This window comes from Channa argus, chromosome 1, assembly GCF_033026475.1.
Source record: "Channa argus isolate prfri chromosome 1, Channa argus male v1.0, whole genome shotgun sequence".
NCBI classification, from domain to species: Eukaryota; Metazoa; Chordata; class Actinopteri; order Anabantiformes; family Channidae; genus Channa; species Channa argus.
In genome coordinates, this window is record NC_090197.1 from 32,561,385 (window position 1) to 32,586,170 (window position 24,786).

Consider the following 24,786-nt stretch of genomic DNA (forward strand, 5'->3'; position numbering starts at 1 on the left):
CCACAGTTTTATTTTGGTTTGATGCTTTAGATGACTGCAGGCTAACTATGGGCCTTGAGAGCCACACCCCTGCTTGTTTTCCAACTATCCAGTTACTACCCACTGGAGATCACCTAGATCAGGTGTTTTAAATCAATCAGAAGCTGGAAATACATAGTGGTTGTGGAGGGATAGTTGGACAACAAGCAGGGCTGGGACTCTTGAGGCCAAGAGTTCACCACCCCTGCCAAGTGACAATAAAATGTGTTCACTTTGAACACATTATCTAAGAAATAAACTCTTGAATCTTGTAATGTTAGAGTCAAACCAATCAGGCAAATGAAAACAGGTGAAAATACAGTTACATTATTCAGTATGTACTCACCTAAACTCTCCTGCATGCATTTAGTGGAATGTGGTGTAATTAAAAATCAGTGCAGATCTCCCCAACCAGCAGCAGCTGTTTGACCACCTCAGGGTTGGTTTCATCCCCCTATCTACACTGAATATAACAGTGGCATCGATAGATATCTTAATTGTGTTTGCTCTCTCTTTCTCCCCCCCCAAATCTTTCCTTCCTGTTTCTTTTTTTAACTCACTCTCTCTCTGTCCCTCACGTGGATGCATACACATACACATTGACCCATGATAACCAGCTTTCTCTTTTCTGTGCCTTTTTGTCCAATTTGTGCTTGTGAGACTGACACTGAAACAAGAGTAGAGGGACACAGCCAATCAGATAGAGGGGTTGTCGAGATGTGTGTATCAGCTCTATCTTAGCTATGTCGATGAGTTGATTGTATCTTGTGTGTTTCTCACCATCACAGACACATGGTAGCTGAAGTAACACATGAAATTAATGATGATGAGTTTCCTGTAGGTATATGGAAACTCTGTGTTTCTTCATCAGGCATATTTCACTAATCCTTTGATGTCCTGATCAAACATTGTACTGATGCCAAATTTATTGTTTTGGTCTCAGCAGATTCTGGCCTGTGTCTGCTCTGCCCTGTTCTGTGTTGAGCACACAGAAATAATGTGTAAGGCAAGCAGCAAGACCTAGAATGCAACCTGCCAAACTGCCAGATGCTTTGATCCAAGATGGCCCCCTGAGAGCCAGCATGGATCCACAGCATCTCCAAGCCAAGGCTAGATTCACAGAAACAGTGTCAGTGCTGCTTGCCAAGGATATTTACACCATTTGTGTTCATACAACAGAACGTTCAGCAGTTGTTTTTTTTCCTCTGTTGTTTTCAGTGTTAACATACACCATTTGGTGAACAAGTTCCTATAGTGCAGTGAGTGTGGATGTAAGGAAATAGTTTGTATGATTGGAAACCCAAACCCTGAATTAGAGTACAAATGATCAGCAGTGTCTCCTGATTAAATAATGTAAAATTCAGTGCTAGTTTAATAGTCAATTACACACTAAACAACTGTAGCAATCAATTAATTTTCAATGTTTTGAATAAAAAAGTCAAATAAACAATCAAATGACAGGATCAGAGGTGAAAATAATTTAATTGCAGTCCAGTAAATAAAAAAATAAAAAATCTACAGCAAATCAATATTTTTTATATTTTATAGTAAAAATACTAAATTTCTGAATGGTATTCCCCAGAAAGAACACTAATATTTTATCTCATATTCAGCATGTCAGCAGGTTCTCACCTGTTAACTGTGGAATTTACCAAATTTTTCATTTTAATGTCTTGTAAAGAGGTGACTGCAGATCCAGCAGATGTAGCTCCACTAACAAATGTCGGACACACCTCTGTCTCTTTAAGAGGCAGTGGCATCTAGAGGTCAAAGTTCAACCCTGGAGAGGTTGAGCAAAGTGAGGAGGATGCTGAGCAGCGTCCTGCGCTCCTTGTCGTCCTTCCATCCCTCTATCCCCTCCTCTCTCACTGTGCTTTGAAATCTTTCACCTTCTTGCCCTTATTCCCTCCTGCTCTCCCTCCCTCTTTCAGTCATCCCATTTCATTTCCACAGTCACCATTTTCCCTCCTGTCTCTGTCTCCTTTCCTTTCTGTCCTTCCTTTGCCTCCCCTGTCTCCTTTCATGAAATGCGGCTGGTGGTTGGCTGGTAGCTGCTGGCTGGCTAGCAGTGGGGGATATAGCCTTATAATCCCCCATCGTCTTCCAGCTCGCCTTGCCACAATGTCACAGGAGCTTAATATTTGCCATTATTATTTGCTTGTTTTATTTGACTTCGAGGCAGCACAATGACCTGTCAGCGCCGGCTTTATCCCCCCTCCGAGTGTCGTCCGTTTCAAAGTTGACTACAGTAATCCACGAGCCCCCGATTCGGCTAAATCCTGAAGCTTTCTTTCATTTGCTCATTCTTTTTTTCCTCTCACTCTCCCCCCTTCTCCTCACTCCACCCTCCTAAATGAAATTACATACATCTGCTGGCTCAGAGTATCACAAATGTCCACACACTCACCGGTGTCCACACACATATATCTCAGCTGCTTTTGTCATCAGTGATGCAGCAGCCCAATACTCCTTTCCTCTGCCATCAGTGTGGATGTGTGTGTGTTTGTGTGACAGGAAAACTCATATTTCTCTTGAATTCCCTCTTCTTTAGCAGCTGCAGCCATCATGTTTGCACAGGTTGTGATCAAAAATGTCCATAAAAAGTTTACATTTCAAGGTGTTAGACACTTTTACTTGGAAAGTCTTGCAAAAAAAGCACCTAAAAGACATAATATTTGGAGGACCCTGTAATTAATAAATGTTATGTCGTCTTAGTCCTAATTTTGTTATGATGCCTGTCGAAGCTTCACAGCTACTATTAAGCCTTCCTCTTGAGAAAGAGAGAAACGAGAGATAATAACATAAGCCCTAAGATCTTTCAACTTGCATTCTCTATTTTCATCCATTTATGCTCTTTACAGACATACTGAGTGTCAGATTAACACTGCTGTTGCTGTTTAACTAGCCTCTAGTGCCACAAGGCTTAATTCCCACTTCTAGAAATAAACAGAGCTACGAACCACCATGTTGTTTATAAAGGTAATTTGTGAAAAAAAAAAATAGTTGTGAAGTAAATTTAAATTTTTTTAAGTAAGTGGTTTCCTTACAAAACAAACAGCTTTGTCCTTTTAAACTCAAATGCTTTGTTATATTAAATGTAGTTTTGTTCTTAATCAGGAAATACTGCTCTGTCAACAATAGTATACAATAATGTTAGTTTTAGATTAATGTTTTGTTTACTGTAATATATATCTGTTCCAGTACTTTGCCAACTTAAAATTTGGGTAAGATCCAACATCTTTAATCAAAGATCAAAAAGTTTGAAATTTTAAACTTTCATCTCATATGCATATCATTCTTCAATGTAAATGTCTTCGGTGAACAACATAAACTTACTCCAACCTTAACTGTAACAGAGCCCATCGCTGTCACTTTATAATAAATTGCACAACACACATTTGATCTAAATTCACATGTTTCTTAATGTAAAAAAAAAACACCTTTTCTGCATTTCCGAACTGTTGATTATTTAACGTAATAAACCTAAATTAACAGCATTAGATAATGATGATTATTATGAACTTTTTTGAATGGAATTTTACTGGTGGACTATTATTTTGAACTGCTACAGTTGGTGTGTGAAGATCCCAAACTGTGATAACATAAAAACCAGGTGATCAGATTGCGGCAGCAAGTCAAACATGATCAATGGTTAATGTTCAGGTTAGTGTAGCCAGTGTTTGAAGGTTTCTATTTGACATGCTTTGTCTATACCAATTGTGCACATCCCATTGTATCTTCTAAGCAAGTTACAGCATAGAGCTTTACCCCCAGGCGAGGGCGAAGTTTACATTAGCCAGGGATCTGTGCCCCGCTAGCTCCCTGTGTGTTGAGCAGGTATTACATTAAGCGTTAGAGAGGCCCAGATGTGTCTTTTAGGTTTGTTTTGTTTTTTTGCTGCGTGATTGGTGGGATATGTAATGCCCTACAGTGAGAGGCTCTACTCTGTAGAGGCACTCAATGGTAATCACTGAGTTAATCCCGCCCGGCTGAAGCTGTATCGACGTTATGAAGACATTGTGTGAAGCATGTGAATGTTTACAAGACAAGACAAGTGTATACACATACGCATTGATATCAGTTGGTCATTCTGACTCTACAATGGCAATAAATAACAAAAATTCCAGAGTCCTTTATATTTATCGTTTCTTTAACATTGTACCTGTACTCCTCACTGTATGCCGTAGTTTCACAGCACAGCTGATGGTACAAAAGGACTTTTAAACTGACATGGTTATAGTATTCATGCCCAAGAAATGAATATGAACACGCTCTTATTGTTTATCTATTCTGCAGGCAACAACAAGGAGGAGGAGGAGGCCATGATGCAGGAGTGGTTCATGTTGGTCAACAAGAAGAACGCGCTCATCAGAAGACAGAACCAACTCTCTCTGTTGTATGTATCCTCTTTTGTTGGCTTCCTTTTTCTCTCCATGCAGATCCGGATTTCATTTATGGTATAAGTTTTCCTTTTTTCATGCACTGGAAGGTCTTAAAACCCAGAAACATCACTTCCATTGAAGCATTAGATCAAAATCATTGAAATTACACAGGGTGGGAGTGTACTTATCACTCTATTCCCCCCCTCTGTCTAATCCACTCATTGATTTACATGTGGATGGGATATGAAATCAATAGAAATGTGGCGATCATCACTCTATCGCTAGTCTCTTTGTATGTGGTCAGCTGCAACAGGTGGAGACACATACAGGCTGCCTTTTTCTTCATTTGCAGCTGTTGGGATTTCAAAGTCTGCAAGTGGAGGAGAGATTGAAGTATTCATAATCACATTATATCATGGGAAAGGGGAGGCTTTGAAAGTGGCCAATTGACAGAAGGGCTGATTATTAGCCCTTTCTGTTCTCTCTTTGTCGAGGCGAAGTGAAAAGACTCCTGTGAAGGACAAATTCTATTAGGGTCTGAATTAGCTCATTTTTTAATATGGCTGAAAGACGAAATAATTTATCTTGCATGCACACACAAACCCTATATATGCCAGCACACACACGCAGGGCTACACGCACCTATGACATATCTATACTATTTTACTTCTCCCTTCTTAGTTTGTTTGTAGGCATTTTCACCACATTTCTTTTCTACTTGTCTTTCCTCACACACAAACACGCATTCTCCCAGGGCTGTGTGAGTGCAGTATGTGTATCAGTTATGTGCAGTAGATTAATGTGAAGCTGGAGAAAGTCCAGGAGAGTAGCTGAATCAATGTTTATTGCAGGTTTCTTTAAGTGCTTAATGATTTAGTCATTACCATATTGATGAACTTTGGTGTGTGTGTGTGTGTGTGTGTGTGTGTGTGTGTGTGTGTGTGTGTGTGTGTGTGTGTGTGTGTGTGTGTGTGTATGTTTTCTCTCTCTCACTCTCTAACTTGCCACAGGGAGAAAGAGCATGATCTGGAGAGACGCTTCGAACTGCTCAACAGAGAGCTGAGAGCCATGCTGGCCATCGAGGGTAAGGCACACATATAAACAGGGTGACTGGGCGCAGAAAAGAGAGCGCATTTTTAGAGTGCAAAATCTGGTGATGTTTATTTAGTTGCTTCTACAAGACACAAAAAACAGTTAAACTTTAATTTCTATTTCCTGGTGAGGAAGTACAGTGACAATCGAGGTGGTGAATGATGTAGTGAAATGATTCACCTCTCTTCACGTTTGGTTTTTATGAGTCCTCCATGTATGTTGTCCAGCTGTTGACCGGCCTTCATCCAGAGCCTAAAGCAGGATGATTTGAATTCTGAGTCTGCTTTTTGATGAGGATTAAGATGCGAGCTTGCAAGGGATTTCACTTCCCTGATACTTGATCAATGCTATCTTTTTCCTAGCCAGACCCAACTAGCTGAAGCCTGATTTGAAATCTAGCCACAGCCACACTGAAAGGCAGTTTGTGAGGTTTAAAAAACATATTATTGAAAGCTCGTTAACTATACCGGAGCCAGAAAAGCAGCCATTGTGTCGTATCAAAGTTGTCAGGGGCCAGAGAAGTTTAATCCCCTTCAACTGTGTCCTCTTTGGCAAAATGAACCTTTTGCCAATCAATGCTAATTGATTTTGCCATTCGACATTGACCACCCCCCCTTCTTCTCACAGCCTTCGGACACCCATTGTAATTTCACCGGGCACCCGATAAGCTACCTGGTCCATAATAAATCAATTGTAATTAGCAAGAAAGGAGGTGGGTCAGGCGAGGGGTAGTGAGGGGGGGAGCCGACATGCGTATCCAAGCAGGAGCTGCAGACAGTGCCATGCTGCCTACGTCCACGTTTATTTCCTCTTTCCTCACCCGGCCATTTTATTTATTTTTATTTATCGAGCTGCACCTTGTCCAGAGCTCGAGTCAAATGGGAGGATGTCACTTTTTCTGGTTCAAAAGTCAAAGTGTGTGTTTGCATCAGTGAGTCTGCTTTCACATTGTGTGTGTGTGTGTGTGTGTGTGTGTGTGTTTGTGTGTTTGTGGTCTATTTTGTGTATATTGTATTGAGCTGAAGTGTGTGTTTGTATTATTTTCATATGTACTGTATGTGTGTCTGAGTGTATATTTCTTTATATATCACGTGTTTCGTGTCTGCAGGTTTGCCCGATTGTGTGTGGAAGTGAGAGAGCACAGATAGTGTGAGGTGAGATGGAAAGGTGGTGTGTGTCATGTCACCTCGCTCCTCTCTGCCTTGATGTGGACTTGTTGGATTTGCAGCTGACTAACTTATCAGCCAGCCTTATTTTTCTCCCTAAGGGAGGCACTTAACATTCACAGGCTCTACCTTTCAGTAGCAGCCACAGATAGTTCTGAGCTGCTGGAAAAGGAGCTGCATGTGTGTGTGTTTGAAAGAGAGAGAAAATCGGTTGGTCTCTGTCTGCATCTGTGTTTATGGCTCACAGGTGTGTTTGTGTGTCCACGTGTTTGTGTGTGTGTGTGTGTGTTTTTCTGTGTGTGAGTCTCCTCAGCTCCTATTTGGTGCTTGGGCAGGTCCATTGAGCGATGGTCGGGCGTGCGCGTAATTGCTGATTTGGTTGGCCAGTCGATGACAGAACTGAGAGAGAGAAAGATGCACTGTGAGTCAGTGCAGAGATACACACATCGCTCAGATACACTTGCCCTGACAGACACACACACGCTGCAATAATACACACCACTCTCCCTTTATCGGTTTCTGTTGTGGCCTACATGGTCAGATATTGAACTGCAGTCTTTAACATGTACACACATACACATAATACATTCTGTCCAGGTGTAAGTGTGCTACATCTATCTCTGTCTGTTGGTATAAAAAAAGAATAAAAAAAAAAAAAGTGGCAGCACACGTGGATGGTTATATAAACAATGACACAGACAGCTAATGAATAATAATGTAAACAGTGCCGATTTAAGTTTTGATCTCAGCAGTGAATATCAGGTTGATCATCATTTTCCAGACTAATCTTTCGTTAATTATGCAGTTTTTTTTAAACAATTTTGGAAAAAAAAGAGGTGCTATTGAAACCTGCTATGACCCAGCATAGCATATCAAGGACAGTGAGAGCTGGGCATAGCAGAGTGGAATAATTTAAAGTCCCATGCTAGTGCTAGATAAAGGATCTGTCTAAACGGTCAGTTGACCTGTGCTTACCCCTGTCATGGCTGTTCGAAACCTTTGAAAGATGGTCCCTGCATATTTGATCATATCGAAACATGTCAGGCAGTGCAACAGTGTGGCTCACATATGTGTTTTAATAGTTTTCAGTCAACAATGGAGCTCTATGGGACAGACAGCCAGACTAAACCAGGTTCTGAATTCAGAAATGAGCACAAAAATGGTTGGTTTTAATGTAAATGGGAAATGGTTCACTTATATAGCACTTTTATCCAAAGCGCTTTACAATGTTGCTTCTCATTCACCGATTCACACGCCAGCAGTAGCTGCCATGCAAGGTGGTCACCTGACCAACCAGGAGTCGAACCCCTGACCACGTACTCCATTGACGACTGCCTTCCAACTGAGCTACAACCGCTCCAGTGTCTGTGTGGGATGTTTATAAAATAATAAAAATACAGCAAACCACCAGCCTTCAAATCATGACGAGGCATGGTAACGTGACACTGAGTCGATGTTTCTCCAACATTGAGATGCTTAAAACAGCATGATGTAGAAACAGCACTCAGAGTTTGATTAGACGTGCAGCTGTCGAAGACTGTCAGGCCAGCTTTGCTGCTCATGAGCATGCTCAGTGATAACCACCTCCTTGCACCCTTCTTGGTGTGATGCCAGGTAGGAAAATACCATCTGTATGCCACACTCTCATCTCCCTGCTGCAGAACAGATCCACTATGCCCTCTTTATCTGCTTACTGATTCACACCTATGTATGCACACGCAAAACTGTTTCTTGGCTCCCTTCGAGAGCCTGTGTGTGTGTGTGTGTGTGTGTGCGTGTCTGTCTGTCTTTTTGTCTGTGTGTGTGTGTGTGTGTGTATGCATGTTTAAAGTGGACGCCCTCTCGCCATCTAAAAGGGATTTATGCATAGCTGGGTCCCAGAGTTTTTTCCTGCTACGGTTTGATATGATAAGCTTTTTTATATGTTTAAAATCAATATGTAATCCTATGCAGGAGCTTATCCCTCTCCACACCTCCAACACACACACTTCCCATTTGTAAATCTATTTGGGCTTTGTAACACATCGGGGCGGTGCGCTACAGACCTGATTGATTAGGTGCACCGTGGAATCCTATCACATGGGCGACTTTTGATGATGTTGCCCACTCTTTTAGGGTTGCTAGTTGACTGGAACCACTGATAACAAGTAGCTTCATTCAATGACTTGTCAGACGTCAGTTTTGGGGGAATTTGGGGAATTAGTGTTATTTCTTTGCAGTTTTAGTGTTTGTTTTTGAGCTGTTCTCTATTCAGGTTAAACAATAGATAAAGGTAAATCGTGTCTTTATTTGGTTTAAGTGCACAAAAGTGCACATCATCTCCAGCTGTTGTAACTTTTATGTTTTCCATCATCTGGTAACAAGTGTCTCCTATAGTGTGGCTAACTTGATATTATATGCTGGGTATTGTAGCATATGTCTGAACAGGTGGTAAAATTTTGCATTTAGTTTATATTCATACTTCCAGATTGTTGACCCTCTAATATTCTCTTGTTTTGGAAAGTCAGAAAAGGTTTTGTTTGGCTCGTTTCAGTTTTAAAGAGCCAAGGTTTGGAAGTAAGGTGGATGGATAACCAGAGAGTTTTATTAGCTGTGTATTGAAAGCAAAAACATTTTGCATATTCAACAATGTTTAAGTCCATCTGTAAATGTTTACACAACTTTTCTATGGCTCTAAGGCCAAGCTGGAACTCTTAAAGTTTATTTTGAGTTCACTTCGATCTTTTAAGTATCTGCAGTAACATGTCATCCAGATCTTTACTGCAGTACTGAGCTCTTCTTCTCTTTCTAAAAGCTCTTGCTAACATTTGCATCAGACTAAAGAATTCATCTCCCGACAATTTTTTTTCTTCTCCCGCCTGTTGACGTTCTTCTCTGGTGACACTTTTTGTCTCTAGCCTCCACTTGGACTTTGGCCAAAATCAGCGTTTAGGGGCTTTTACCACAACAACAAGAGGTAAAGAGGGCAGAGAACAAGAAAGAAAAAAAACTGTAATGGAGGAGGATGGGTTTATAGTGTTTGTAGTCCTAAATGTCTGTAGATTCTGGAGAACTTATGAAGCTCTGGATCAAACCACATTGCTGCATGAAAGAGACAGACAGATGCATGATGGTCTCTCATGTATTGAGAGAACAAGGCTTTGGACCAGTTTGCTCTGTTGAATAAATTTAGTGTCAGAGAGAGCAGGCGGGGAGGGGTTCATGGGGATTTGAACCAGCGCATTCTTGTGTGCATTGTGCAGACTCACATGGTTACCGTTGGTGTGCACGGCGAGGGTTATCTGAATACACACACACCATGTGAGTTGCACACACTCCTCCAAGTTTTTAACCTCTCTCTCTTTATGGGGGCGGGGTTCCCATGTGTGTGTGTTGGGGGGGGTGGGGTCTGAGTGGCTGCAGGGTGTTTTGTTTGTTCCTGGGTGTCTGGTTACCCAGCCTGCCCTGCTCTGTTGTTGCCTGGTCACGTCTCTCATCGGCTCTCTTTATTGTTTACCTTCCTAATGAGGGGGGCGGGACTCTGCGACACGTGATTGACAGCAATGTGCTTGCCCCCATAACCCCACCACTCCTGCCGCCATCCCCTCCAAACACCCACTCCTCCCCTCCTCAGGTCAACCAGGACTTTAGCTTTTCGGCTGAGATGTGCTGTGAACACCTCTGTTTTTTTTTTGTTTGTTTGTTTTTGTTTTTTAGTTTGTTTTTTCTCCTTCCTCCTGAACCCTCCTCTTATGGGCCGGCCTTGTTGAGAAAGGATTGTGGGAAAGTTGAATTATGGCAGATACAGAAACGCACACATTCCTGTCCCACAATTATCTGAAGATGATGACTCAGTTAATGACTCATTCGCTTTTATGTCAATACTTGACATAGTTCTCCTTGATTTCCCAGTATCCAAACTTGTTCAAAAACATAACCAATTCTCGAGATACAGTTTAGAACATATTTAGTAGTCTTTAGGATTTGTCGACTTCACTATGAAACCAAAGGAGAGTAAATTTGCTTTCCTGAGGGAGGAAAAAAGGAACAAGCGAGGGGGAGAAAGAAAGGAAGAGAGGAACGTAGAGAGCCAAATATTGGGACTGTGTTCATTTCGCTCTGTGGTTGACTTCAAAGGGACAAGCAGAGCCAATGAAGAGAGTGCAGACCTTTCAGGACAAACACACTGGGCCCAGCATGACACACACACACAAAACTCAGTCTGACAGCCACAATTTGACTCAATGAAGGGGGAATATTTATTTTTAATAAAGCCACACTTATTTTGGGACTGACATTTTACATCATTCCTTTTATTCTCAAATCAATAGATGTTTAAATATTGATAGAGGGGTGAAGTTGCCTATGTGCCACAGAAGTCGCACACAGCTGTGTTTGAATTTTGTGTGTGTGTATTTATACATATAATATACATTTTTGAAAGATGGAGATTTCCTGGCCTTGTTAGCCTATCTGAACAGGTTTTACATGGATTAGCTTTTTTTTTCTTTTTGTAGATTCTAATTTCATGTAATTTTTATAAATCTGATCTGTTGTTGTCTGTGATCTGTTTTTGATGACTAGCTGTTGCGTGCTTGTTGTATTTGTACAATGAATAGGCTATAAACTACTTTTTGTAATGAGATTATTGTTTAAGCACAGTTCAGTGCTGGAGGGGTGAGATTTGCAGGTGAGGGAGGGAGGAGTGCCGCATGGCGTAGGGTGAATGCGGAGCTGAGGGCGCCAGGCGGATATTTGAGCCCCAGGGGGAGTGGGTGCTCTCCTGTGAGCAGCCCCCCCTCCTCTAGAGAGAGACTGTGGGGATTTGGATCGGGGTCCCACCTGGACCCTGTGGGGCCCCTTCCTGCAAAGATGCTGGAGAACTGAGAGTGGAGTCAGGGGTTTACCTGTTTGTTTGTTTAGCTGAGGAATAAACATGTGTTTGGCTCTGAGTTTACACTAAGTCTTAAATTATGTGGAAACAGAAACAAAATCATGTGTCTTTATCCAAGATTATTTCACCTAATTTGCGCCTCAAAATTGACCCATAAAATACAAATGTATTAAAATTCCACATGCAATATCGTGTTTGACACGAATATTGAAATATTGTGCTGAAAACTGTAGAAACCAGCAGATTTTAAATATTTTACAAATGAGATTTACACCATTTCAAAAAGTCTGTTAAGGTTTGTGTCATTTGCTCCTCGAAACTCTTTAAAAATAAATAAACATAATTACAAACATAATTACAAGAAGTTGTAAAGCAGCATTCTCCACGTATCTGTGTTTGTTCTGTGATTGTGCACATTACCATGACAATATCCTTCAAGTGTGTTTGCTCAGGTCAACACATAAACTCTGTGCACGCAAACACACACACACAGGTCTCTTTAGTGCACAATCCAGCAGTTTAATAGGAAGATAAACTTTAACCAAACTGACCAGAGCTCTGTAGTCCTCAGCAGGATCTGATAATGTGTCTGTTACCTGATAAAGTGCTGTAGTAAACAAACGAGGAACAGTTCTATTCCAGGAAGATCCAAGGTAATTCAGCCTGATGTAGAAAAGGTGTCTTGAATCACCTTTAAGTACATAAAAGTCACAGTCCTGGCAGGACAAAAACAAAATGCAACTTTTCATCCAATTGTCATTTGTTAAAATATAGATCAGTGTCTGATCTTCCTCTGTGTATCCTGCTTTGAAGCCGTGTATTTCTCTGGTGTCATTGCAGACTGGCAGAAGACGGAGGCCCAGAAGAGACGAGAGCAGCTGCTGCTGGATGAGCTGGTCATACTGGTCAACAAACGCGATGCGCTGGTCAGAGACCTGGACGCCCAGGAGAAACAGTAAGTTACCTACAGGTCAACTCACGAGTCACAGTTCGGAACACAAATGTGAAGAAATACTGAAATACACTTGAACGCCATAGATTTGTGTCTGCGTATTCTCCCAGCCTGGGAACATCTAACACTCCCTCCCTTTGGTGAGCTCGTGTGAGTGTGGCTGCTGCTGCTATCTTCACATTTCCAGAGGTCCCTCAGAAACCATAGATGCAGTGAACACACATTGCTGGGCATGTTGCTCTGCAGCCATTTCCTGCAGTCATGCTCCGCGGCGGCAGCAGCACACCTGCGTGGGCGGGATCCCTTCCAGATTGACGCTGCTGTCCGCCAACGGGGTGGCAGGCGGGTGAAAGGTCTGAGCTCAGCCACTGGCACCAGGCCACTCTACAGGTGGCGCTGCGACAGCTACCGCGGTGCCTACTGTGTTACCTGTGTGTGTGAACTCCCTCCTCCACATCCTTCCCCTCCCACTTCACACACACACTCACACGCAACACATGTAACCTTTTGACCTTTGCCCTCCGCAGGGCTGAGGAGGAGGACGAGCACCTGGAGAGGACACTGGAGCAGAACAAAGGCAAGATGGCCAAGAAAGAGGAAAAGTGCGTCCTTCAGTGATTGTCATTTCCGAAAAACACAACCAACAAATGTAGCCGATAAAAGAAATGTGTAGTAATTATTATTATTAAAATTATTATTTGATAGTTACTTTTAGAAATTTGATCAGTCATCAAAAAATTCAATCTGGTTGTTTATTTGGTCAAATTAATAGGCCTGTGATGCCTTTGCACCAACTTTATACAGAGTTAAACTGTCCCACGTATATATAATAGTTTTTATTTTAATTCCCCTTTGCTTTACCGAGAACGGTACATGTATGTAAAGTCCGTATATACAAGGGTGGAGGGGATGCAGACCCCTATCAGACAGTGTAATATGTGTATGTAATGATGCAGCAGCACAGCCCTTCTCTGTGTGAATGTGGAGACCTGTGGGTTTGAGGTACAGCACAACTGGGTTTATTGGGGTTTTTTTTTTTTTTAATTTTAAAACATTTCAAAAGAAACAAAAAGGAGTCATAACAGTCTTTTCAAGCTATTTCATTCCTTGACTATGTTTTAATTAATTCACTTTAAAGTTTTTACTTGTAAAATATCTTAAAATGGGGTTGAGGGGGGTGCATTAATGTTCATAAATCTTAACTTTCCTATTGCTTTTTTACTGTCTTGGCTTGAAAGCAGTTTACCAAAAGAAATATGTTTAAAAAAAACATTCATGTTGTATATTTTCATAACTGCTCTGAACCATATCCTCCAAAATCCTTTTTTTTTTTTTTTTGGTCAGGATTCATGCAGTGCAAAACAAACTTCTATATATATATAAATATATTATTTATTGCCGTTTGTCAAATAAGCTGCTTGTAAGTGATCTATCACATTTCATGTATTGCTCAGTAACGTTTGGTTTTCTATTTATTGTATTCTCAAAAAGAGGAATATGCTTCCACGTGCATCTTTTCAGAGCTCCATATCTGGTGCAGTTGTTCTTTACGTGTGAACATTTATCTGTTTATTTATTCCAGTGTCATAACCCAAGTTTTCAGTAATAAAGTCTTTACGATTTCATACTCCACAAGGCAGCGTGTGGCCTATTTGTAACCGTCTGGAGTGAAATGCAGAGATAAAAAGTTTCAACATTTTAATTATACATTTTACGCGCATTTGGGGGTTTTAAATTCTTCTTATTATTATTTTTATAATTTCCCACGTACTTCTAAAACGCCCACTACTTTCTGTCTTTCATCGTTCGGTTTGTCCATTTTACCTCCTCTGCCGAATGTTCCAGCCCCTAAATCCCGCTTTATTTGTCAGCTTTCTCTGCTTTTCGTGTAACAAAGTTATTGAAATGCATGCGGCGCTGCACATAAGTGGCCCCTATCACTGCATTCACCAGCGAGCGTTGCGTTTAGCAATGCTGATTATTCGGCGCTCTGTTCAATTCCCCTGCGACTTGTGCGTGTTTATAAATTAAAATTGGCGTTCGGGTTTTTGTTTGAGGTCGGTGCCGAGCAGGTTTCTCAGAGGAAGATTAGAGAAATCACTTTGTACCGAGCAGATGTTTTTTTTTTTTCTCACTCTTTTTTTTTTTTTTTCTTCCTCTGGGCCGCTTCTGTGCGCGCCGGAGACGGGGGGCAGAGCAGGAGAGGCTCGGTCACCCGCAGCCAGGGATGGAGCGGGAAGTAAGAACTGGGAGGGCGGACATGCTCCTGGTATTGTCACATTGAGAAACAAATCTTTTTTTATTTTTAATTTACCCCAGTCACATGCCGCACAGACCAATGTCAGACAGTGAAAATGTCTGCAATAATGCAATAAAAAAATCAGGGTAACCGAGCGTCTGAGTTTTAAGCCTCCTCTCCATCCCTGCAGGCAGCCTCCCATCCCCGATTAAAAAAGGGAAATAGGTTGTGACAGCAGACGTCCTCCTCGGTCTTTCTCTTACTTTCAAATTAATTTGCTCGTTCGTTTCTTCTCTGCTTGGGACCAACTGTGCGTGCACAGTACGCACTTTACGTCCCCGGAGGCGCTTTGTTTTACTTTGTAATAGCACGTTTATCTCGGATGGATGTAATCTGGAGAATAAAGCAAGAGAGACGAAACAGTGAAGGACGTTTTCCTCGGTGTTTCATGTGGCAGTGTGTGTGTGTTAGAAATTATTCAAGCACCTGTGACTTCCACGTGCAGCCAAACTATATGTTGTTTTCTGGATTGTTTTAAAAGCTGGTTAATTTTGTGCTTGATAACACTAATCGTGCGCAAAACTTACATTTTATTTCTGAATTTGACAAAACTTTTGGCTTTTTCTCCTGTCAACATATGTTCTTTCCCTGATTTTATTTAAACGCAGCTTTAGTTGAAACATTGAAAAAAATCTAATACATAAATAAGTCAGTTCAGCTCGTGGGAGTAAAATTTCTGCAAGTATTTCTATGAAAATAATAAAGAAGAAAGTGGCAGGAGGAGTCCTGTCTTACCTCTGTGGCGTTTTTCCTTCTCTTTAAAGCCTCTGTTGAAGCAGAAGGAGTGGGAAACATTTTGAGTCACTTTCCAATGCGCTGTGGAAAAAAAGCTGCGGTTGTTCTGCGCTGCTGTGCAGCTGAGGATCCTTCAGCTGAATGGATTATCTCCTGAGCGTTTGATGTCTCCTGGCCTCACCTCACAGGTGCTGAGCGCCGCTCGGCCTCTGCCATACTACTTTCTCCTCTCAGCCACCGTCCAGAAAAAGCTGCACCTGAGGGAGCCCGGGTCTCCGCGTGCAGCGCCGAGGCTCCTACAACACTGTGTTTTATGCATCATCGTTTTAATAAGTACCAACAACATTCCCGCAGATCCCCGCTTTCAATCCTGCCAGCTGAAGGGACAAAACTTTTCCCCCTCCTCTCCTCGCCGCCTAATCCCAGGCTTTACCAGCTCAGCATTAAGAAAATTCAACTGCAATTTGGGATTAGACAAAATACTCTTATTACAAAAGGTTGGTGCAACTTGATAACTTGATACTTGTTCAGGGGTTTATCTCAGGGTCTTACTCACATCTAGAGAGGAGGGGAAAAAAACAAGAAATGTAGTGGAAATGTCAGAATAACCCGACTCTTTTGTGATGTGAGGGCCATATTTGTTGAATGGCCTTTTTGCATAATTTAACGGAGCCTGTGTGTGCAGAGCAAAGCAGAGGAGGGGTGATGGTATTTCGGCCCTCTGACTGCTCGGACTTCACATGTGCTGGAAATAAAAAGGTGCGTAAAAGTGTTTGACCCTGCAGTCAACAGCGGCTCAACACAAACATTATTATTATTTAAAAAAAACGAGCTCGTTTTCAGCTCAGGCCTCATGTACAGAAGTTTGGTTTTTTTCCCCCCAAGATCTATAAGACGAGCCGAGCTGCATCTTCACGACCCTCACTGACACACAGGCCACAAAAAGAAGAAAACAAAGAAAGCAGTTTGTTTTTGTGTGTCAGGGTTTGATTCAGTGACCGCAGCTTTTGGTGAATATTTTTATTTTTTTGCTTTATTTTTTCTCTTGTGGATTCTTCTTTTTCCCTCCGCACTGAGTTGGGGGTCTTTCCCTGTTAAACTTTACGTCAACCATCCTCAAATGTAATTCTAAATAGGGATTATACCTCATTAATATTCATGAGACGTGAGTGTGTGTGGGGAGGGGAGGCGAGAGGAGAGGAGAGGGGTTTCTAACAATAAAAATCAAACCAGAAAACTGTACCTTCTTTCCTGTCACTTTTTCTGGTCCAAACCAGAGTCTCAGTACAATAATAACCAATATAGGACTAAAATCCCTGAAATGTGTTCGTGTTGTGCTGGTGATAAACTAACGTGCCGCTTTTAAAAAATATGATTTTAAGCCTTAAAGGATCTCTTTTTGTTTTTTGATTATCTGCTCTCTCTCTCTCTTGAAACAGATATTTATTTTATGTGACCTTTGAATTCTTTTTTAAATCTGTGCAGAGAAGATGACACTTACAGGCGCTGTGCAGTTCAAAGCAGCAGGGTCATTTGTAGATCTTAGCAGAAACTACATTTTAGGTTGCAAATTCAGTTTTTGTCTTGTTGGTTGCTTCATTGTTTGCCAGTAACTCTGCTTGGGAGCTACGTGGATATACTAACATGCTCTTCTTCTGAAATGTCACTATTGCCTAAATTCCGCTTTTTTCTTTGCGCACTTTGGCGCACAGCAAAGCGCAAACCTGAAGCACTGAAGCACTTTCTCCTGCAGGCCTGTGGAACATTTCCATCCTTTAAAAACCTGTGTTTCGCCTGGTGTCGGGACCTGGACCGAGGAGGAGGAGGGAGGAAGGAGGGAGGGAGGGAGGGAGGCAGGGAGGGGGTGGGTGCTGGGGGGTGAGTGGGAGTGGGCTCTCCCAGTTGTCTCTGCGCGCCCATAGGCCGCCTGTGCCGTCCGTCAGCCCGGGAACGCGCGCCAATTGGCTGCAGGAGGCGGATCCGCAGGTGTCCTCCGCTCATAGAGGCACAGGGCGGAGAGAAGGTGATCAATCTCCATCCGTCTCCATTAGAAATCACCTAAACTCTCTGACAGACAACGACAAGCCCCTGAAAGCAAATGAGTTTGATTTATTTGGCTGTAAAAACACCTGGAACCGCACCGAGGACGTGGTGACGCCCCGTGTGGCGCTAACCTGACGCCGTGTTTCCCCGTGATGCCGGTTCGCGCACTGATGTTTGTTTTTGAGTAAGTCTGCGGCAGCTGCCCGAGTTTCGTGCCCCGCAGACTTCCTACTGCTGGATAATTTTACTGCTGTTCGCCTCTTGTGGCCCGAAAGCTTCGGGAGAAGGGGAGGAAACAACCAAGGTAACGTTTTCTTCCTGTTTTCCTTCGCTGATTTAACGTAGATTCTGCGCTTTTACGCACACGTACACTTGTACAACAAAACCTCAACTCCATCAACACATGCAAAAAATGTATGTTAAAAGCGTCAGTCGTTGTTTTAGTTTTTTTTAAACGTGCTTACATAATCTGGACCTGCGCTGTGCAGGATTTCAATTTGCACCGGGGAAAATTTTACGGAGATATCAATTAATCGGCACCGTGGAGGAGTTCAGCGCGAACCGGGGGAACTAAGGCAACTTCCTCCGGTGTAGATAATTTTCATATTTTTATTCCACTTCATTCCTGCGAGTTTATTGAGAGCAATTGGCCATTAAAACGTTTGAAGCACTCAGCAGATAATTGGAGAGGCGTGTTTTGGTTTTTGTTAATTTATTTTGCTGATAAGAGCCCCTTCTGAAACGCTCTCTCCCCGGAGGTCTAATCTAAATTCTAATTGAGTTCATTTGCACCGAGATCTCGTCCTTTCACTCCGGCCTGGCAGCGCCGGTTTAAGAAGCCGATGGAATACACGTTTGCTGGGTTGAGGTTTGGTTTGGTCATTGTTGAAATAATCTCCCCCTCAAAGTCACTAATTTAATTCACACGCCTTAAACTACACAGGGGATGTGGGTTTGGATTCAGATTCACTGAGGCCTGGAAAAAAAAAATCCTTTTTAATAACTGTTGTCAACAATTTAGGCATTGAAACTTCCAGTGTTTTCTGAATGTAAATGCAGTTTGAGTTTAAGGTAAAGATTTTATTGTCTTCTGTTGAGGCACGAATTGGATCAGTTTTCATTCAGTCCTTTACCCTGAGAAAAACAAAGTATTTAACATTTAAGTGAAACTGCTTCAGTTATTTTAAACCCACGGAGAGGGAAGATAAAGCGTAAGCATTTATGCCGTTTACATTAATTTAATTTACTCTGGTAAATATAAAGAAATGGAGATATTCAGTTTCTTTCAGTAAAATGTGGTTATTTCGCCCAGATATTTATATTAAAAATGATGTGAGGCTATGATTAATTCATTATACAGGCAAATATTTTAGAAATTATTAAAATTGTCTTCTCGGGTCATTTTCTGATTAAAAAAAAACGTGAGCCTATAATTTAAATTAACGAAAATAACGTTTCTATGGTGGCGTTTTATTCTAATGTGGATTCTTTTAATTTCAGCTGAGGACTGAGGGTCCACAGATGCACACAGACACACCTCACACAGCCATAAAAGTGTTTTTATAGATTATTAAAACACGTCCATAGTCCAGCTGCGCGCGTGTGTGTGACTGTGTGCAGGCCTACAAACACACACACTCTACACCCAGGGGGCTTCAAATTGTACTTAAATGTTTTAATTTTCATTTTTTATATGAAATAAAAAACAGAAGAAAAAAAACAAACTGTTAAGTAGTAAATGCCATTTTTGTCATTAAGCTCCTGCAGTGTTTGTGATTTGTAAACTGATTATTGGGCTGTTCATGCAGATCTTTAACATTCTGCATCAGACTTATTGAAAATGTTCTAAAACACGGGAACATGTTAAAAACCCAAACTCACAGGGCCCGAGCTTTGGATTTGGAGCCGTGCGTAGCCGCCGTTTGCCCCCGGTAATCCTCACCCCAAAATCCAACATTGCTGTACTAATAATGTGACTTTAAACCGGGAGTTCATCTTTTAATAACCGATGCTTTTATGTCCTGCTGCCACAAAAAACGACAGAATGGTTTGTTGGAAACTTTGCGTCGCGTTTTCAGGTAATTTCTTTTAGTTTTCCTGCGAAAAGTCTGTTTTGGATAAAGGGATTTGTTTTATGAAATGTGACAAATGATGAATATAAAGCAGGTAAAATATGGCAGAAGACAAATCCATCATGCATAGTGAGTTTGTTCTCCTTAGGAATATTTTTATCACATTTTCTAAAAGGACTATTTCCGGTCAGTGAATTCTTTCCACAGTCTGATGTGATACGTTTTGTCTTCTTCTCCCTTCGCTCCGCGCACAGTCACTTGGATCGGCCCCCTGTCCTGTCAAACTGCAGCATCGGGGGAAACCGAACCACTGGCCTGAGCTGGGTGGAGCAGTGACCACCTGTAGCATGATGTCCTACCTCAAACAGCCCCCTTACGGCGTCAACGGCCTGGGGCTGAGCGGCGCTGCCATGGACCTGCTGCACCCCTCAGTGGGCTACCCAGGTACGAGCCCGACACACACACACACACAGTGACTATTAATGCGTCAGGACACATGCACAAAAGTTTATAGCCCAATCGTGAAAGAAAAAAGCTCAGTTGTAGGAAGATATTAATGTTTAATGTGCGTCTAGGTTCCAAACGATGCAAATGTAACTAATTCGAGCTCAGATGCTCCTATGATTTGACTTTTAAGATGGAGAAAAATCTGGGGTTTGTTTGACAGAAAATGTTAATGGAGCTTTTTTTAATTACTGTTACTTACGGTAAAAGGTCATTTCAGTTTAGTCCTTTATGTATTTTAAGCGGGCACCGTGAAAATCTAGAAAAACCTGATAAAGAGGCAAACGAGTGGACAAGAGCAGCTCGGTTTTCATTAATAAGTTATTTAAATTCAGATACGACGTTATAGCCTCTGGTCGAGAACTCAAACTAAACTCTTCTCTCCTAAAACACGTGTTAACCACAGCGTTGGTAACTTCTCTTTTCTTTTCTTGTTCTTCTTCGCAGCAACTCCCCGGAAGCAGCGGCGGGAGCGGACCACCTTCACCCGCTCCCAGCTCGACGTCCTGGAGGCTCTGTTCGCCAAAACCCGGTACCCAGACATCTTCATGCGGGAAGAGGTCGCACTGAAAATCAACCTGCCTGAGTCCAGAGTCCAGGTAAAAATAAATAAAGAAATAAAACCTCCACCTGTGTGATCGTGGAAACTTCCCACAGAAGGCGCACAATTAAGGACGACAGAATAGAACCCCGTCTACCCAGCCATAAACAGACCACACTGTTATTTAAAAATCTCTTTTTCCCTGAAAGATCCGTTTCCCTGAACAGTTTTTACTCAATATGACAAACTATAAAAAGTATTTAAAGACCTGCAAAATCCATTCAATATTTCAAACTAGGATTTTTTTTGTTTTGTTTTTCATTCAAACGTAGGAAAATTGGAGAGCAGCAACTTTTTCATATTATCTGTAAATATACACTTAAACTTTTATCTTAAAAAAAAAAATCGGAATTGACAGTTGAAGACGTAATTTGTGTTCAAACGTTGATTCACGTCAATCTTTGGTTTGTTGACTAAAAGACAAATGTCTGTCACTAAATCATCTGATTCAAAACTTTTGTAGTTACATTAGTAAATAATTTTGCATTTAATCTAAAAGCAGTGTCATAAATGAACCTGTAGTTAAACCTTAACCTTTGTTGTTATTTGACGTTGATGGTGTCATCTTTCGTTTATGTAACATTATCTAGCTGACCATAAATCACTGGGATCTCAAACACAATTTCTAAATCAGATTTTTTTAATATATACCAATAAATATTACAACAAAATTCCACTTCCCAATTCGCACACTGGGAAATGGTTGGCTTCATGTGGATCATTTTTAGGCCTGTTGGCTCGTGATTTAGTTATGTACGGCTAAATAATGAAATTTTAGTTACTGGCAAAGTAACTAAGGTGTTTCAGGGATCTGGATGCTTTTATAAATGTTATTTCTATATTCTTCTGTTTTATAATCTCAGCTTCTGCTTTATTTTCCCTGGCTAATCCTTCAAACAACCAGTGACCAAACATTTTGTACATATTGATGTAAACACAACTTCAGATCAGATGGGCTGCAGCTTTTTGAATCAAGTACAGGAAGGCTGTGTAACTTGATTTAAAGTATCTATAATGAAGAGGACAGGACTCTCATGGCAAATACTCCACAAACAACTCCATAATGAACAAATACTACTCTTGGAAGGTATTATAGGGGAAAAACCAGGGCAAGCCTCTCTCTCACAATTTGAGTTATTCTCAGAATGTGTGTGTGAAACAAAATGCTCTACATGATCCTACCCTTCTGGAGCTCTAGAGTTACCCTACTGTGTGGTGAAACCCAATAGCCTGTTATCTTAGAGCCATCTACCAGGTATGAAATTAGACTCCTGGCTGGTCCGAGGCAAGAGGCCAGGGTGGAAATGAACCTTGATGGCTAATAACCCCCAATTTTCCTCCATAATGTACTCCCATGGTCCAGAAGTTTTTTTTTTTTTTTTTTTAAAGAAATGCTGAGGTTGGTGTTCTTGGTTGTAGGTGTGGTTCAAGAACCGGAGGGCCAAGTGTCGCCAGCAGCAGCAAAGCGGCAGCAGTTCCAAAGCCAGGCCGCCCAAGAAGAAGTCTTCTCCGGCACGGGAGAGCACTGGATCTGAGAGCAGCGGACAGTTTACTCCACCTGCCGTCTCCAGCACGGGTTCATCCTCCTCTTCCTCCTCCTCCACCAATCACACAGGCCCAGCAGCGCTCAGCAGCACCTCTACCTCCATCAGCACCGTCTCCTCAATCTGGAGCCCTGCAATCTCCCCCGGAAATGCTCCTGCTCCAGCTGTGGCCCCACTCCCCGAGCCTGGACCCCCATCAAACGCCTCCTGTATGCAGCGTTCAATGTCAGGCTCTGCCACTGCCGCCACGTCCTACCCCATGTCCTACAACCAGACGCCAGGCTACGGTCAGGGCTACCCCACCCCGTCCAGTTCCTACTTCAGCGGTGTGGACTGTGGCTCCTACCTGGCCCCCATGCATTCCCACCACCACCCACACCAGCTCAGCCCTATGACAGCTTCCTCTATGTCAGGCCATCCGCACCATCACATCAGCCAGTCATCAGGCCACCACCACCACCACCACCATCACCAGGCCTATGGCAGCTCTGGCCTGGCCTTCAACTCCTCCGACTGCCTGGATTACAAAGAGCAGACTGCAGCCTCCTCATGGAAACTCAACTTTAATGCCACGGACTGCTTGGACTACAAAGACCAGGCCTCCTGGAGGTTCCAAGTCTTGTGATCAAGCTTCCCCCCCCCCCCCCCGATGGTTCATTCTCACTTTTTATTCTCCAGATTAGCATATTGCTTGTTTTTAAAGACAGAGTTTATGACCTATGAGATAAGACAGCAGCAGGAATGCTCAAGAATCGGACTTTGTTTATCCCTCCCCCTCGTTCTGTGGTTTTAAAAACTTAAAAATGGAAAGAAAAAATAGTTCTGTGAAGAATAATCATTAGGAGCAGTTTCCTGATGATAAAGAATGGCTTTTTTTTTAATAGATGGCCCTTCGTGGAATAGCTTAACAAACCAAACTTTTTTTCGAAACAAGAAAAAACAAGTCATTTTAACCAAACTCCTTTGACCAGCAGCTCTGGATGGGAGGAATATTTCCCCTCTGGTGCACCGACAGGAACCACCTGCAGTGCCCTACCTCCAACCCAATCAAATCCTGTATAGTTTTTATTTCTAAAATTTGTTATTTTAGGATGACAGATTTTTAGTCAGCTATGTTGAGGAGCTGAAATATGTAAATATGTATTTGGGTCAGTTACAGTGACCGTGTTTAGTTGGTGTTTTGTTTTTTCTGAATTTAAAATGGTTTATTATCACTTTGGGAGAAAAAAAATTCTGTATGTAAATCTTTCCAAATATTCCAAAGAAAACAAATTGGCCATAAAGTTCAGCTTTTATATACATTGTTTTAGTCAGAAAAATGTTTTGGAAATTTGAAATGTCTTGGGGAAACTCTAAATTTAAAATATATATATATATATATACACACACACACACACACACAAACAAAACTATTCTGGGCATTTGTCCAGATTACATTTGTTTTCTGGATATTATTATATTATTATAGCCTTTACATTTGCAAACCAGACCTCTCTTGGGCATTGTCGTGATATTGGACATGTTTGAACCGCAGCACTTGGCTTGATGCTGGAGTCAATGCTTTTGTTTTTGTTTTTTTTTCCCTTTTTAATTTTTGGAGGAGGAGGAAATCTGAATTTCTAGCTCCAAAAGGACAGTGAGATTGTTGAATGTATCTTTAAAGGCGTCCACCCTTACATACATGTTCATCCAATAAAGATCCGTTAAGACATACTTATATTCCACAGTGAATTCTGTCTCTGATTTCCAACAGGGAGGCACCTCAACCCCCCCCCCTTTTTTTTTTTCTTTTAGATGCATGTACACCAGCAAATTACAAACTTAAGATACAGTTTTCTCTCATATGAACTAGTCACACTTTTATTTAAAAGCTTGTTGACTGTGTTTTTTCCCTTTAATTATAACGGGTAAATGTAAATTAATCCATAATTAATACAAGCCGTGAACGCGTGTAGGCCCGCATTTCCATTTTAGAGTTTAATCCCCTCTGACTTAAATTGAAACACTAACATCTCTCCGTGCTTTAGGGAGACTAAATGTCTTTTTAAACTGCTGCGTTAAAAAGCCCTAAATATTGAGCCAGGAGACATTTGATCGAGGCACAATTGAATGCAGCGCTGTAATGGCGTGATAATTACTCCTGCGCCTTGAGTTGGTTTCTCCAAAATAACCTGCAGGAATTTCACTGCGTCTGATGCGGTAATTACGTAGGTGGGGCCAGGTTAGGGGGTCAGACGTAAGTGTGTGTGTGTGTGTGTGGTGGGGTAATGCTCCCAGGCATACACGCATTAGGGAGGGGACGGGGTGGGGGGGGCGTCGTCAGTTTTCAGGCAAGGTTGTTTTGGACGAGCGTATTTTTACTCACGAAGGCCGCACTCAGAGCAGAACAGATTTCATGTAAATTAATTGCCTCAACAATAACACCGTCCTTGAACGCCTCCTCTTGCATATTCGCCTGTTTTAATTAAGGCAAATGAGCTGGAATGAGAACTTTCTTTGTCGCTT

The 24,786-nt window shown here is 41.8% G+C and overlaps 2 protein-coding genes across 8 annotated transcripts in view; both read left to right on the plus strand.

Moving 5' to 3' along the window:
* Positions 1–14,118, plus strand: part of ehbp1 (EH domain binding protein 1) — a 126,015-nt gene extending 111,897 nt beyond the window's left edge. For 6 of the 7 annotated variants that reach the window (XM_067513112.1, XM_067513102.1, XM_067513120.1 and 3 more), the window contains 4 exons: positions 4,315–4,414; positions 5,411–5,484; positions 12,372–12,486; positions 13,011–14,118. In XM_067513112.1, the coding sequence (XP_067369213.1) occupies positions 4,315–4,414; positions 5,411–5,484; positions 12,372–12,486; positions 13,011–13,101 (380 nt within the window). In that variant the 3' untranslated portion in view covers positions 13,102–14,118. Of the gene's footprint in view, positions 1–4,314; positions 4,415–5,410; positions 5,485–12,371; positions 12,487–13,010 lie in introns of those variants that run through there. The other variant, XR_010915013.1, reaches the window with a different exon arrangement.
* A 3,316-nt stretch (positions 14,119–17,434) lies between these two features.
* On the plus strand, positions 17,435–24,001 carry otx1 (orthodenticle homeobox 1). The gene is made up of 4 exons (XM_067513168.1): positions 17,435–17,864; positions 19,887–20,076; positions 20,584–20,735; positions 22,157–24,001. The coding sequence occupies exons 2-4, from the start codon at positions 19,980–19,982 to the stop codon at positions 22,904–22,906; spliced, it is 999 nt and encodes a 332-aa protein (XP_067369269.1). The 5' UTR covers positions 17,435–17,864; positions 19,887–19,979; the 3' UTR covers positions 22,907–24,001.
* Positions 24,002–24,786: the final 785 nt, after the last annotated feature.

What these genes read in the sequence shown, in the direction of transcription:
- otx1 (XM_067513168.1), top strand. Translation starts at nt 19,980, where the DNA reads ATGATGTCCTACCTCAAACAGCCCCCTTACGGCGTCAACGGCCTGGGG. An exon ending in CCCCTCAGTGGGCTACCCAG is followed by an intron (nt 20,077 to 20,583) that starts GTACGAGCCCGA and finishes TCTTCTTCGCAG; the next exon opens with CAACTCCCCGGAAGCAGCGG. An exon ending in TGCCTGAGTCCAGAGTCCAG is followed by an intron (nt 20,736 to 22,156) that starts GTAAAAATAAAT and finishes TCTTGGTTGTAG; the next exon opens with GTGTGGTTCAAGAACCGGAG.